This window comes from Dendrobates tinctorius, unplaced genomic scaffold, assembly GCF_039654945.1.
Source record: "Dendrobates tinctorius isolate UK_male_01 unplaced genomic scaffold, ASM3965494v1 ptg000138l, whole genome shotgun sequence".
Taxonomy (NCBI): Eukaryota; Metazoa; Chordata; class Amphibia; order Anura; family Dendrobatidae; genus Dendrobates; species Dendrobates tinctorius.
The window spans coordinates 10,333,311-10,349,091 of NW_027361806.1; the positions used below are offsets into that span (position 1 = coordinate 10,333,311).

The following is a 15,781-nucleotide window of genomic DNA, read 5'->3' on the forward strand; positions in this document are numbered from 1 at the left end:
GGATCACCAGAGATGTATTTACTAACCCCCTAGACACCAGGGACCCACTCTATAGCCATGCTGTTACTAGTGATCCTATAGACATCATGGGTCACAGGCCACAGGCGCCCAATTATTAACTCATCAGAGGTGGATCAAACTTCCGTTTTTTGACGTCCGTCAAAATCCGCCGTTTTGCAAAAAAAAAAAAAACGGATCCTCCATTTTTTGGGGGCAGATCCGTTTTTTTTCCCCATAGACTTGCATTAGTGGCTAAAGCGGATCTGTCCAAAAAACGGATCCGGTAGCATCCGTTTGTGGCAAAATGGAAATGGATCCGTTTTTTCACACTTTGGTGGACGCCAAAAAACTGAAATGTGAAACAGGCCTTAGGCAACAGAGATACATTTATTAACCCCCTAGACACCAGGGACTTATGATAACCCACTCTGCGACCATGATATCATTAGTGATCCTATAGACATGAGGGGTCTATTTATTAACCTATTAGACAACAGAGATAAATGTATGAACCCACCAGACATGAGAAATATTATTAGGATCCATTCGACAACAGGGATATATTTATTAACCCCCTAGACACCAGGGTCATATTTTGATCTATTTTACAACCATGGTATTATATTAGTGATTCTCTATACATCATTTATTAACCCCATGGACACCAGGGACATATACGGTATTTGTCTACAAGGCACCAGATTTATAATGATTAGAGATGAGTGAATCTATCTATAAGGAAACAAATTTGTTATGAGTTTCCCCAAATTTTCTGATTTGGGCGAATCTGATATTTTCAGGACACATTTGGAGGGTTATAATAATAAAGCACATTATGGCCGCCTCTCCTAGGCCCTCGCCTGACGCCACCGCCATCTGCTCAGCTCCTCCTCTCCGATGCTCGTTTTGTCCGATGAACAGCCTGACATAGTCTTATTGGGGGGGCGACATACATTATTGATGCAAGTATCATATGTGCCCCCCGCTTCTCCCGACTGTATGAAGCCGAGCAGCGGTCCCTTCTTTTCTTAACCCCTTCTTATCAGTCTGATGGCCGCTATTTTACTTGCTTTGAATTTAATTCCCCAAAATTCAATTTTTTTTAGGAAATTTGTGACACAAATTTATGTATCGGTTCGCTCAGTTCTAGATGTTATTATTATCATCATTATATGGAATGGAGTCTAGGATTACTATAATAAGTAATAATAATACTATAAGTGCACCAGACAGCAGGGATAATACTCCAAACGCACTACTGATCCCATTATTAACCTCTGAGACACCAGGGATATAAAGTTATAATAATAAAGAATATTATTAAGCTGACAGGAGGACATGGATCTTTTTGTTTTTTATTAACCTCTGTACCACCAGGGACATTATTCTTAACCCACAAGACACTGATGCATTGATGGACAAAGACACAATGGGAAAGAAGACCAAGCAAGAAAGTGGTGAAATGGATGAGGCAACAGAAGGATTAGTTGGAAGGACAGATACCTACCCCAGTCTGTGCCCTCTAGCTCCCGACCTGTGGGCTTATAGAGACACCACTGGGCTCGTCTACATCGGCAGAGGCTAACGCCTGAGAAGCGTCAGGCTACAAGACAAGAACAGGAGGACAGGTTGGAGAAAGGAGGCAAAGCTCAGTGCAGCATAGAAAGCATAGAAAGTGTTAGAAGAAGCATCATGGGCCCTCATCTCCTACATTGTGGTTGTCATCACCCGTTGGGTTGCACTAAATGCTCGTTATTTGTGATCACTGTACCAGGACGGAAAGTTCATACCGGACCACCCAATTTTAGGACATTTTTTTTCAAAGTTGTGAAGAAGTTAGAAAAAGTGAAGTAAAAAGTAGCGAGAGTTCCTTTGGTGAAGGCGAGAGTTCCTTTAGTGAAGGCGACCTCAATAGTGACCACCATGACCATGAAGTCCGAACCTAAAGTCAGAGGTCCGTCAACACTGAAGTGTTGTCTCGACATGGGAAACAATGTAGCCATAGGCTGATTCTACATCCCAGTAGACATTAAATATGATCTTGGAGCCATATTGAAAAATTCGTAAAAGTTTTACAACTTTTTGTAACTTTTGGCCATATAAGGTTCCAGTGGTGGACACAGAGAGAAGAGGTCCCTGTGCAAGAACGATATATGTCCAATAACTCATCATAATCCACAATTTCACCCGCTATGGAGGTAGAAGTGGCCCTCGTAACTTATGGACCAAAGGTTGCACCAATGGCACGTCCAACCCCTGTAACGATCTCTATAGCTTACAATTAGGGATGAGCGAGTAGTGAAATACTCGGACTCGCTGTACTCGTTACGAGTACCTCCTAATACTCGGGTACTCGTAACGAGTAGCGAGTCAAATGTAAGTCTATGGGAAATGTGAATAATGGGCTGTGCGGGACTGTGCGGGACTGTGCTGGGCTGTGCGGGACTGTGCTGGACTGTGCCAGGCTGTGCGGGACTGTGCCAGGCTGTGCGGGACTGTGCTGGCTGTGCGAGACTATGCTGGCTGTGCGAGACTCTGCTGGGCTATGCTGGACTGTGCTGGGCTGTGCGGGACTGTGCTTGACTGTACGGGACTGTGCTGGCTGTGCGAGACTGTGCTGGCTGTGCGAGACTCTGCTGGGCTATGCTGGACTGTGCAGGCTGTGTGGGACTGTGCTGGGCTGTGCGGGACTGTGCTGGGCTGTGTGGGACTGCGCTGGGCTGTGCGGGACTGTGCTGGGCTGTGCGGGACTGTGCAGGACTGTGATGGCCTGTGCGGGACTGTGATGGCCTGTGCTGGGATGTGCGGGACTGTGCTGGACTGTGCAGGCTGTGCTGGGCTGTGCAGGCTGTGCGGGACTGTGCTGGGCTGTGCGGGACTGTGCTGGGCTGTGCGGGACTGTGCGGGACTGTGCTGGAGAGTGCGGGACTGTGCTGGAGAGTGCGGGACTGTGCTGGAGAGTGCGGGACTGTGCTGGGCTGTGCAGGGACTGTGCTGGGCTGTGCGGGGACTGTGCTGGACTGTGCGGGACTGTGCGGGACTGTGCTGGGCTGTGCGGGGACTGTGCGGGACTGTGCTAGACTGTGTGGGGACTGTGCGGGACTGTGCTAGACTGTGCGGGACTGTGCGAGACTGTGCGAGACTGTGCTGGAGAGTGCGGGGACTGTGCTGGGCTGTGCGGGGACTGTGCTGGACTGTGCGGGACTGTGCGGGGACTGTGCTGGGCTGTGCGGGGACTGTGCGGGACTGTGCTGGGCTGTGCGGGGACTGTGCTGGCTGTGCCGAATATTGCGAGGCGAGTAGTGAAAAACTCGCTAGGATTCGAGTACCGCATTACTCGCCGAGTACCGAATCCTAATGCGTATACTCGCTCATCCCTACTTACAATAATAAATGATCACATTTTTATTTCTGATGCCACCAATTGATACATTTTCATTGTTGACCTTAGTCGCCTTTTTCCCATGTAACATTGTGTAGCTTAATATGACAAGTCCCTCCAAAACATAAAATAATGACGCATTTCAGGCATCTAAAAAAAGAACTGAAAAAAAAAGACCGATCTGCCTTTATCTACCCAGGAATGAGTTTTCATCCACCGGTTTCTATTGTCTGGGGGGAGAAAGGGATCGGAGTGTGAATATATAAGAAGCACTTACAGCATCTTCTACAGTTTTACTGGGACTTTCAAAGCCTTCTTCAAAGATGTCATCTGCGTTGGGATCACTCGTGTGAGACGCCGAGGACTTTGATGGGGAGCTCTGCCTTGGGGCTGGAGTAGGGGCTGGAGAACACATGACATTGGAAACTATTCGGATACATTGTAGAATACATGATTTTTTTTTTTTTCCATTTTTTTTTTTTAAGAAAGCCCCCAATTCCTCCAAAAATTATGGAGAGCATTAAAATGACATTGAGAAGGAGCGCAGCTCTGGAGGACATGCTTAGGTGGAGATAAAAGAATCATTTGTTAGAGGATAGATAAAGAACATGGCCTGTTATGAAAGCCATATTTCATTTTATATTACAGATTTGCCTGCCAGACGTTAAACAGACTCCATCAAATTCTTTTTGGAGTCAGTGGTTCGAAACTAATAATTTTCCTCTGCAGCCTGTTCGCCGTCTAAACCTGTTGAGATGCATTTTTCATACAGAAACAAATGCATTCATCAGGGGAACTCGCCGGAACATCGTTTTTTTTTTTTTTTTTATTTGGCGCCATCTTCATAGGGAAACGCGGCGGGATCGTAGCTGGGAGTCATTGATGAATTTTTGCATCAAGGCAAATATCGTCGTCATTAATGTAACGTCTAATGAAAAAGGACACTTCCAGGCGAGACACGGGCGCGGAGAGGAACGGCGCTGCCGCGGATGGATTCGTAAGTCGGTAAATGAAGAGATTTGTCATTTTACTGACATTTCGTTCAAGTGGGAATAAAATGCTGACAGCAAAAAAATGGAAAAAACAAAACATGATGGAACCCAAAACAGGACCTGGCAAAAAAAAAAAGTATCACAAAAAGTTACACAAAAAATTGCTCCTTTTATGATTTTTTTTTTAAAATAAAGTTTGAAAAGTTTTGTAGCTTTTTAATATACTGTTAAGTCCAGAAATATTTGGACAGTGGCCGAATCTTGGTGATTTCAGCTCTGAAGGCCGCTGTTTTTGATTTCAAATGAAACAACTGATATGGGATTAAAGATTAAAGATGGGAACCAAGCAGTTAGAAGTTGTAGTTAAATGATTGGCCCCGCCATGACGCACCGAGCGCCAGTACTTGGTTTGGACAGTCATTCTGTGCTCACAGGGGTTGAACAAAAATCTCCTGTAAAAAGTTTAGGAATTGCAGCCATTTTTCTTCAAAGCCTCCTGATTTCAGGGGCTCAAAAGTATTCGGACGAATTAACTTCACCATAAATAAAATGTTCATTTTTAACCCTTTGTAGAGAATCCTTTGCAGGCAATGACGGCCTGAAGTCTGGAGGCCATTGACCTCAGCAATCCTGCTCCATGGGGCTGAGATCTGGTGATGACTCGACCATTGCAGAATATTCCACATCTTTGATTTTGCAGGATGTTTTGGGCCATTGTCCATCTGTCCTGTGAAGCGTCGTCCAAGCAACCTTGCTGCATTTGGTTGAATCTGAGCAGAAAGTATGGCCCTGTACAAACAGGATTTAGCCGGCTGATTCTGTCTTCAATCACATCATCAATAACCGCTAGTAACCTGGTGCCATTGGCAGCCATGCTTGTCCACGCCATTACACCGCCTCCACCATGTATTACAGAGGGTGTGCTGTGCAGAGGATCATGAGCCACTCCAAACCTTCTCCAGACTTTCTTCTTCCCATCATTCTGGTACAGGTTGATCTTAGTTTTGCTTTTCCAGAACTGGGCAGCATCTTTATATGTTTTTTGGTAAAGTCTAACCTGGCCTTTCTATATTTAAGGCTGATTAATGGTTTGCCCCTTGTGGTGACCCCCTCTGTATTTGCTCTCATGAAGTCTCCTCTTTTTGGTGGACCTATATACTGAAACACCGACTTCCTGGAGAATGTTATTCATTTGGGTAGATGTTGTGAAGGAGTTTTTCTTCACCATGGAAAAGAATTCTCGATCATCCACCACTCTTGTCTTACAGGAACGTCCAGGCCTTTTTGAGTTCCCAAGATCACCACTGCACTCTTTTTTTTTTTGCAGAGTGTACCAAATTGTTGATTTGGCCACTCCTAACATTTCTGTTTTATGATGGATTTCTTCCTTTTCTCAGCCTAATGATCGTCGGTTTATCTTCCACTGAGAGCTCCTTTCACCGCATGTTGTGTGTTCACAGTAACAGCTTCCAAATGCAAATGCCTCACCTGGAATCAGCTCCAGACCTTTTACCTTCTTAATTGATGATGTATTAACACGGGGATAGCCCATGCAATCCATTAAAGAGCTTTTGAGATAATTGTCCGATTACTTTTGGCTCCTTCGAAAAGAGGCAGCTCCATGTTAAAAATCTGTAATTCCTAAACCCTTACTCCAGTTAGGATGTGAATACTCTCAAATTAAAGCTGAAAGTCTGAACTTTAAGTCCATATTGATTATAGAACTGGATCTTCAATATGTTTTGGTAAACAGCTAAAATGTCAAAACTTGTGTCACCAACCAAATATTTCTGGACCTAATTTTACTTTTTGTTTCCACTTTTTGCATTAATTCATAAGTGTATCGTTCCTCTTCTGTGTATGAAGTCTACTCTGGAAGAAAGGACTGTAATATGCTGGGGTGTCTGCTGAATTATTTCTTTTTTTGCTGAATTTTTACCTGGGACATTGCAATTTTTCAGAAGCCGTGTCAGAAAAGTAGCCGTGTACCAGGTAAAAAAAAAAAAAAAAAAAAAAAAATGGGTGGCGTTTTAAAAAAACCTCACCCATGTAGAGTCAGAAGGATTGTGGCAGATCAAGGGGCGAGACTAAAATATCCTTAAGGAGTAACTAAACTTTCATTTTTAAAAAAAATATTTTTGTCCAGCGTGGAAAAGTTGTGAAACTTCGCAAATCACTTTATTAGGGGATTTGTCTTCAGTCCTGTAAAAAAAAAAAAAAAATACTTGTAAGTGACTTCTACTTTTCCCCAGTCTATTTGCTGCATTGATATCAGAACTCACTCACGGGGAGTATAGCTGATGGCAGTGATGGGTCAGCACTACTCTCCTTCTTTGAGTCTTCTGCTTATCAGAACAATTTAACAATTTCCTGCAGCACCTTCTTAATGAGACACTGGTGCTGAGCTGACCCATCACTGCCATCATCTGTACTCTAAATGAGTACGTTCTGATATTAATGCGGGGAAAAATGGCGAAAAACACGGGTTTAGAAGCCACGTACATGCATTTTGGAATGGAGACAAATCCTCTAACAAAGTGATTTGCAACAATTCATAACTTTCTACACTGGACAAAATTTTAAAAATAAGTTATTAGTTTAGTTACTCTTTAAAATTGAGAAGACCAAGGTTAGTATTTATGGATACTGTGTATCCATCATGTAACCACGACAGATTTGCATCCACGCAAAGGAAAAGTTCCTATTGAGATCTTGTAATTCTAAGGAATTGATATACAAAGTATAATTGGAAATTGTATCAGTCTGAATATACAATGTATACACCTTACTGAAACTGGAATATCCCTTTAAGAAGATGGTTGATAGGATGACAGTCTAGGGTCAGTAGGTGGCACGTAAGCCACACTTCAGCTCGGCCCCCCCAGGAACCTGGGGTCTGGTACTTACGTGAATTGGTAGACGGTGAAGTGGAAGTCATAGGCGTCAAGTTTAGTTGTGAGATATCAAAGTCGTCACAATCGTCTGTATCCTGAGCCAACCCAACTTTGTCGAAGTAGCTTGAGAAGGCCTCTGAGGTACAAGAGAGGGACGTTGGATCTGTCTGCCGCAACGGCACCGGAGGGGGGTTTACCATTTGAAAATCCTTAAACATCTCTTTCGTTACTTTCTGGCCAGGCTGTAGAGGACTTGATCGCAATGAGTCACTGGTTGGTGGAACGGTGGCTACCGGGGTAGAAGTACCTTGAAACATGGCTGCTTGGAAAGGCAATACAGTTTGTGTTGGCATGAAGGCAGTAGGTGGAAACTGGCCGGGAAGGGTTGGCCATGGCTGTTGCTGAGTAGGAGAGTAGAGGCCCGGTTGAGCCCATGCTATCGTTTGGCTTCCCTGCATGACCTGAGCAACTGGAGACTGGCCACCAAGAACCATTTGAGGTTGTCCCCAGAATGAAGGCTGGACAGCTCCCATTGCAACATAGCCTTAAAGAAATCAGAAGAGAATCACAATGAGACATCGAGTCCTGAGAGAAGAGTATATATGACATCACCATCAATATACAATGACCTGGAGAACCATAGACTTTAACTACAGCTCCCCCGCAGGCCAAACAGAGTATTACAATCTATGATAACATAAATAAAGTAGAAATTCTGCAAACAGTGCCTTATATCTCAGTTTCTTGGACTCCATACTGGAGAAAACTGCAGTCACCCCCCAGGTTTTATGTTGATCATATAAGAAAATATAATTCTGCGCAGTTTTCTGATAAAACCTCAGTGAAGGATTACCGTAATATTACATACGGCAGCTCCCTGTAGAGCAAGAAGCTTGTTAAATGCTGTTGAAAAAGTCTTCAAGTCTTCATTCCCTGTTAAAGACTACTACAGGGAAGCCACTGGGTAGTCGCATTCACTGCAGCTCTTCTGTTCCAGGTTCAGACCGGCTAATGGACGTATATAGCTGAATTACTCATGCTAAAAGTTTTTCTACATTTACAGGTAGCAGAGATGTTGTAATGTGCGCTCCTGATTAAATTTAGATAATTAATATACAACTGACCGATTGAGTCATCAATTTAAAGGGGTAAAATTTCAAGGTGCCCGTAAACACTTTGTAATTTACCACTCAAGAGGGAATTTTAATTCAATTGTTTATCAGAGGTGGCCGCTCTCCTGGGCAAGAAAAGCAGCACTTGCAAGATTTTCGTTTTAGAGATTGTAAACGCTGCACTGAAGCTAGACGGATGGCTGCATCCAGTTTGATTAGTTCCCCTATGCTCCTCCGATGCTGCAGAGGTAACGTTACCTCTGCAAGCAGCACGGGAGAGAGCTCAGCTCAGACCAGTGACACTGTCATGCCACTAGTCCAATGTATCAATCAGAAGGAGCGCACTGTATCATGGCGAGCAGGGAGCCGAGATACAGAGGAACAATTGGTCTTTTCCTATATCTTCAGGAGCGTACCTTTCCTCTGCCTCTCAGCTTACTTCCTCCCGAAGAGAGAAAAGAGGAACCCTTTAAGGAGCCAATTATTTCACTATTTGTCAGGAGATCAGTGAATCGATGAGTGAACAGTGTAAACTTCCCTATGAATTTTCAAAAAATCCTTTTCCAATATAAATATGGGGGAAGGAGAGGGGCGCTAGTGTTCGGGACCCCCAAGGTGGAGTGGAGAGTCACTATGAAGAGTGTCCTGGAGGTTGTCTGTAACTTGACCACTGATTCCAATACAGGGGAAATGCTGACTGTACCCTATAGGGGGGTACATCCACAACCAGGGTGGAGCCCCTCTCACTTTTATATATTCCGAATTCCACCGGAATCATTAGGGACAAACATATAAGCTGTCAAATTTCAATTTTCCAAAGGCTGATTTTCAGGGTCACCACACTGCACCCCTCTCCTTTAAATTAAAGCCCGTCTTCTCTTCATCAGCGAGGTGGGAATTAATCATGTCTTGTCAATCTTGGCTTCTCAGGAGGTCGAGCTCTGCCCCTCTAAGGAGGTGAAGGGACTAATTTGGAGGGGGTCTCTGCAGAGTGCTAAGGGTTAATTTAAAGCTGACACCTTGGTGATATCATCCATCTTGCTTTAATGTGCTGGTCATGGGAGCTCTGCATATATAATCCGCCCGCAGCGTCGGGGTTGGGGGGATTCTCGCTCAGATTCGAGATGTAGGACACTCGTTGCATGCCACTGCTGGGACTTGTAGTGGCATTCTGGTATACCCTCCATTATCTCCATCACCTGTACAAGGGGAGAAGAGCTCCAGCTGAGAGGGGGCAGAAAGGTAGAGAGGGAGTAAATACTGCTGCCAATGGCGTCTGGCACTGATTGTGCACAGTATGGCAGCATTATAGGGTATGTCACTTAATGCCAGCCACTATGGACACTGTATGGCACTGCTTGTGCACAGCATGTTGATATTATATATCATTCCATGGCAGCATTAGTTTGATACTTTATGACAATGTTTGTGCACAGTTTGGTGCCATTATACTGTCCATCACTCTGTAGCAGTATTATTTGGGTATTATATGGCACTGTTTCTGCACAGTTTAGGAATACTGTAAAATTACCTTAAGGCAGTATTATTTGGGCACTCCATGGCACTCTTTGAGCACAGTATATTAGTAACATAGAGCAGATTACTCTATTGCAGAAATGCTTGACCCTGTACGGCACCAGTATAATGAAAATTATAGAGCGGTCTTTGGCAGTTTTTTTTTAGACTATGTGGCCTTGTGTCTGCAGTTTGATGGTATTAATGAATATATCACACTTTGGCAAGATTTCGGTCACTGCTTGGACACTGTATTGCACTGCTTGTGCACAGTATGGTGCTATTACAGTATATAGCGGGCAGAGTACGATGGTATTATGTAGTGCACTGTATGACAGTATTTTGGACACTGTACGGCGCTGTTTTTATTCACAGTACAGTGCTATTATATAGAGCACTATATGGCAGTATTTTTGGACACTGTACGGCGCTGTTTGGGCACAGTACAGTGCTATTATATAGAGCACTATATGGCAGCATTTTTGGACACTGTACGGCGCTGTTTAGGCACAGTACAGTGCTATAATGTAGAGCACTATATGGCAGTATTTTTGGACACTGTACGGCGCTGTTTGGGCACAGTACAGTGCTATTATATAGAGCACTATATGGCAGCATTTTTGGACACTGTACGGCGCTGTTTAGGCACAGTACAGTGCTATAATGTAGAGCACTATATGGCAGTATTTTTGGACACTGTACGGCGCTGTTAGGGCACAGTACAGTGCTATTATATAGAGCACTATATGGCAGTATTTTTGGACACTGTACGGCGCTGTTTAGGCACAGTACAGTGCTATAATGTAGAGCACTATATGGCAGTATTTTTGGACACTGTACGGCGCTGTTAGGGCACAGTACAGTGCTATTATATAGAGCACTATATGGCAGTATTTTTGGACACTGTACGGCGCTGTTTAGGCACAGTACAGTGCTATTATATAGAGCACTATATGGCAGTATTTTTGGACACTGTACGGCGCTGTTTAGGCACAGTACAGTGCTATTATGTAGAGCACTATATGGCAGTATTTTTGGACACTGTACGGCGCTGTTTGGGCACAGTACAGTGCTATTATATAGAGCACTATATGGCAGTATTTTTGGACACTGTACGGCGCTGTTTGGGCACAGTACAGTGCTATTATATAGAGCACTATATGGCAGTATTTTTGGACACTGTACGGCGCTGTTTGGGCACAGTACAGTGCTATTATATAGAGCACTATATGGCAGTATTTTTGGACACTGTACGGCGCTGTTTGGGCACAGTACAGTGCTATTATATAGAGCACTATATGGCAGTATTTTTGGACACTGTACGGCGCTGTTTGGGCACAGTACAGTGCTATTATATAGAGCACTATATGGCAGTATTTTTGGACACTGTACGGGGCTGTTTAGGCACAGTACAGTGCTATTATATAGAGCACTATATGGCAGTATTTTTGGACACTGTACGGCGCTGTTTAGGCACAGTACAGTGCTATTATATAGAGCACTATATGGCAGTATTTTTGGACACTGTACGGCGCTGTTTGGGCACAGTACAGTGCTATTATATAGAGCACTATATGGCAGTATTTTTGGACACTGTACGGCGCTGTTTGGGCACAGTATTACATTATTGTAGATGAAATTCCCATATGACAATAATTTATGCACTGTACGGCATTTTGATCTAAATTGTTGGAAAACGTTATTTTCTATTTTCCATAAAAAGACGACAGAAGACGTTTTGTGCAGATATTCTGGAGTTTTCAGAGCGAACAGCAGGACATCATCATCATCATCTTCTTCACATTCCCTTTAATGAAAACGCTGATGTAACATAGTGAATCCGGGGGCATCCACGTGATGATGTGCGGGTGACTTGCTCACAAAGACCACATGGGGGGACTTTTTGGAGCTGCTAATATCTAGCACACAGCAGATCTCCGGTCTCTGCTCAGAGGCTCGTACCCCACCCCTGCTCCCGTATGTGCCACCTTGACGGCTCATAGTATCGTCCTGCTTATGGGAAGGAGATCAGTGCAGGATAACCGAGATATGATCTCCAGTAACCCCTGTGTTCACATAGACATACCGATAGGGAATGTAGATTGTGAGCCCCATCGGGGACAGCGATGATGTATGTAAAGCGCTGCAGAATATGTTAGCGCTATATAAAAATAAAGATGATATTATCATGGTGTCCTGAGGACTAAGCGTTGGACTCTTTCTACCTAGGAGTTTGTTAGCTCTGAGATCAAAAGTAGCAAAAGATTTCTTCAATCCACAAAAGTAACAAGATTACAAACACAATGTAACTATTCCTGACAGATGACATGAATTATGGACAGATGTTACCGTGCATCCCTCTCGTTACAGGTGACTTTCCGAATAAGATATCCTGTCCGAGTACAAGAAGAATATCACTATAACTGGCAATGGCATGTTTCACCAGTTTCTGCAAGCTCTGTTTCTAGTGTTCAGTTGTCTCTAAGCTAGTGGGTGTCAACTGGCTGCCATGATGTCTCCTAAGCACAACACTCACAGACATAAGGGATGTCTGCTCTCCTGTCTCTATGTAGCACATGTTCAGAAGCAGCAGCATGGAGGACATTATTCAGCACTACTGAGCAGTTTAGCTGTGAATCCAGCTTGGTGTGAGATAAAACACTTATTGGAAAACAGCATGGAGGACATTATACAGCAGTACTGAGAACTGTAGCTGTGAATTCAGCTCACTTACTACAAAACAGAATTAGAGATGTTATACAGAAGTACTGAGCTGTGAAACCAGTTCTGGGGGTGAGCTAAAACACTTACTACAAAGCAGCATGGAAGACATTATATGGCAGTCCTGAGCAATGCAGCTGTGAATCCAGCTCTCAGGGTGAGATAAAACACTTACTACAAAGCAGCACAGAGGACATTATACAACAGCAGTACTGAGCAGTTTAGCTCTAAATTTCAGCACGGCAGTAAACATTTTTTAGAAAGCAGCAGCCTCTGTGTCTATGTCTCCCTCTGACTGTTTACTCCTGTGGTCTTCCCCCTTCCTTCTCCAAAGACTTCAATTGGCACATGTAATCTGATACTTCAGTGAGCTGGTCTGTTTTGACCAAGATGCTTTTTAGTAGTTTTGCAGAGTGGATGGTGCGTTCAGGATGAAGGGGAAGTGAAAAAGTGGCTCATAAATGGAGAATGAAGCAGATTTCTCTGAATAGATATATTGCAAAGTTTCTCATATTCCTTCCCACTATTAATTCATGGAAAGTTTGTTGAACCCCTTTCCGACATGCGGCGTAATAGTGCGCCCATGTTGGACTCCCCCCTGTTTGGCGGTGGTTCCGGCACTGAGCCCGCACCTTTCCGGGCACATGACAGCTGATCTATACAGCTGACATGTACCAGCAACAGCCGCTTGTGGAATCGCGATCCACCCGCGGCTGTTAACTAGTTAAATGCCACTAACAACAAACAAGAAAAAAGGTCCTCCAATTAGGATAAAAGATCATATTTTTATTAGGACACATACGGCAGACCATACATGAAATGACAGTGAAAGAGAAGAAAAGACTTTTTCCTTTTCTTTGTCTCCAAACAGCCATTTGTTTGGTCTTTAAAATAGTTATCACGGGGTTGTACTTGGATTGATGATCACTGTCTCACATGTATGTGCACTCCTTTTTCTTTCTTTTTTCACACTTCGGTGTATGTTATTCTTTATGTGTGCTTTGGTATATGTTCACACATATGTGTGCATATTCTTGTCACATCATTAAATACACACGTGTATATTATTCTCACTCTGGGTATAGATTATATTAATCAATTTTTATGATCACTACACTTTTTTCACTTTGGTGCTTTGTTCACACTGAATTAATAAAGTGTATTCTTTATTTTTATTAATTTTGTTGTCACTAGTTATTTTTACTTATTGGGACACATTCACAACTAATTTTGATACTCTGGCTTTTTTATGGGTCATGGAGAAATTATTTATGTAAAATACACAAATAGACACTAACTTTGTGTTTTTTTTCACACTTTAAAAATAATAAAAATATATGTTGTGGTAAAATATAAAAAGATTTTTAAAATATTTTTTTTATATATACTAGGTCACTTTATGTTGGTTTTATACCAATAATTTTTAGTTTGAACACTAATATCAATTTTCACTGGTAAAGACAATTACTAATTGTCATCACTCATTTTTGGTGTTATATTTATTCAGCGGGCACATATCTCTCAATATTATTCAACATTTTTGGTGTTTTATTTTTTCTTATTTTTCACTTTTTTATATTTATTCTTATTTTTATAATTAATTATTATTATTTTTCATTGTGCACTGGTGTTTATTTTTATGTTTTATGTTTTATATATTTTTATATTTTTTTCATTTTTTTCTTATTATTGAAAGCACTATTTTTGTTTTTTAGTTTATATTTTTGATAAGTTTAATTTTTGAAAATATTCTTCAAAAAATTTTAATTCACTGTGTACTGTAACTCATTTACTTATTACTGAAAACACCATTTGTGTGTCTTTTCTTTCAAAGAAAAATCTCTTTTCAAAATTTTTTAAAAAAAGTCTTGTTAAACTCATGTATACGTGCACTGTGTTATGGGTGCAAGTTTGAGTGACGTGGGTGATGCATGAGGGCCCGCATGCATCACCCGTTTGGTCACAGATTTGCTTATTTAATTCTAAACATATGTGTGCTAAATGATGAATGGCTGAATTTAGATGCAATGAGATTTAATAGTTTCTGAATAAAAATACTTATTCAGATTATATTTAACATATATCTGTTCTAGAACAGAGCAGGGGGGAGAATATGTGTAGTTGATTTATGTTTGTTGTATGAGATCCAGAAATATGTGGTGTTGTTTTCTCGTGGGCAGCACGGTGGCTCAGTGGTTAGCGCTGCAGCCTTGCAGCGCTGGGGTCCTGGGTTCGAATCCCACCAAGGACAACATCTGCAAGGAGTTTGTATGTTCTCCCCGTGTTTGTGTGGGTTTCCTCCGGGTACTCCGGTTTCCTCCCACACTCTAAAGACATACTGATAGGGAATTTAGATTGTGAGCCTCATTGGGGACAGTGATGATAATGTGTGCAAAAACTGTAAAGCGCTGCAGAATATGTTAGCGCTATATAAAAATAAAGATTATTATTATTATTATTGTGGGGAGAGACGTTGCTCCAGTATGGGAAACGGCTGTAAGCGTTCCCTGATATAAGGGTGGAGAGAGTGACGTGTTTGGTGACGTCGCATCCCCAAGGCAACAAAATACACTTCCCGATCTCAGGGAACTAAGATGGCGTGGGTACTTCCGGTGTCTTTTGACATGAGAGCGCGGACACCGGGACTATTATGAAGGTGCACTCCTGGTAATCACGCTGACGGCGCGTCGATGACTATTTATGGGAGCACACTTCCGGTACATAATGGTTCCGTGATGACTAGAGTTGAGTTCCCACGCAGCAATGGCATAAAGTGAGACTAGGGACTGTTTTTTTTTTTAAGTGGCGGAGGAATACAGTGCGGAAGGATACCTACCTTCCGTCATTGGATTCCTGCAGCCCGTAGAGAACGGCAGCAACAGCTGATGCTGCAGTTCTCTACCCAAGATCGTCGTGGGACACACTCGTGGACTGCTTCGGATCGTGGGTGAGTATTTTTGTGGTTTGTTATGTTAATATTTATTCCGTAAAAGACAATGGCTTCGGGGAACAATGTGACAAGTATTGGTAAGTATGTTACTCTATGTTATATGTACAGTATGTCTATGTATGTATTGTATGAATGTATTGTATGTAGTATGTATGTAGTATATATGTGGTATGTATGTAGCATGTAGTATGTATGTAGTATGTATGTAGCATGCA

General features: G+C 42.6%; 1 protein-coding gene across 12 annotated transcripts in view; it reads right to left on the reverse strand.

Annotated features, from left to right (window-relative positions):
* DAB1 (DAB adaptor protein 1) overlaps nucleotides 1-15,781 on the reverse strand; it is a 947,480-nt gene that overhangs the window by 1,444 nt on the left and 930,255 nt on the right. For 11 of the 12 annotated variants that reach the window (XM_073544566.1, XM_073544561.1, XM_073544562.1 and 8 more), the window contains 3 exons: nucleotides 7,282-7,812; nucleotides 3,660-3,784; nucleotides 1,508-1,603 (listed from right to left, as the gene is read on the reverse strand). In XM_073544566.1, coding sequence (XP_073400667.1) covers nucleotides 1,523-1,603; nucleotides 3,660-3,784; nucleotides 7,282-7,812 — 737 coding nt within the window. In that variant the 3' untranslated portion in view covers nucleotides 1,508-1,522. The remainder of the gene's footprint in view (nucleotides 1-1,507; nucleotides 1,604-3,659; nucleotides 3,785-7,281; nucleotides 7,813-15,781) is intronic. The other variant, XM_073544564.1, reaches the window with a different exon arrangement.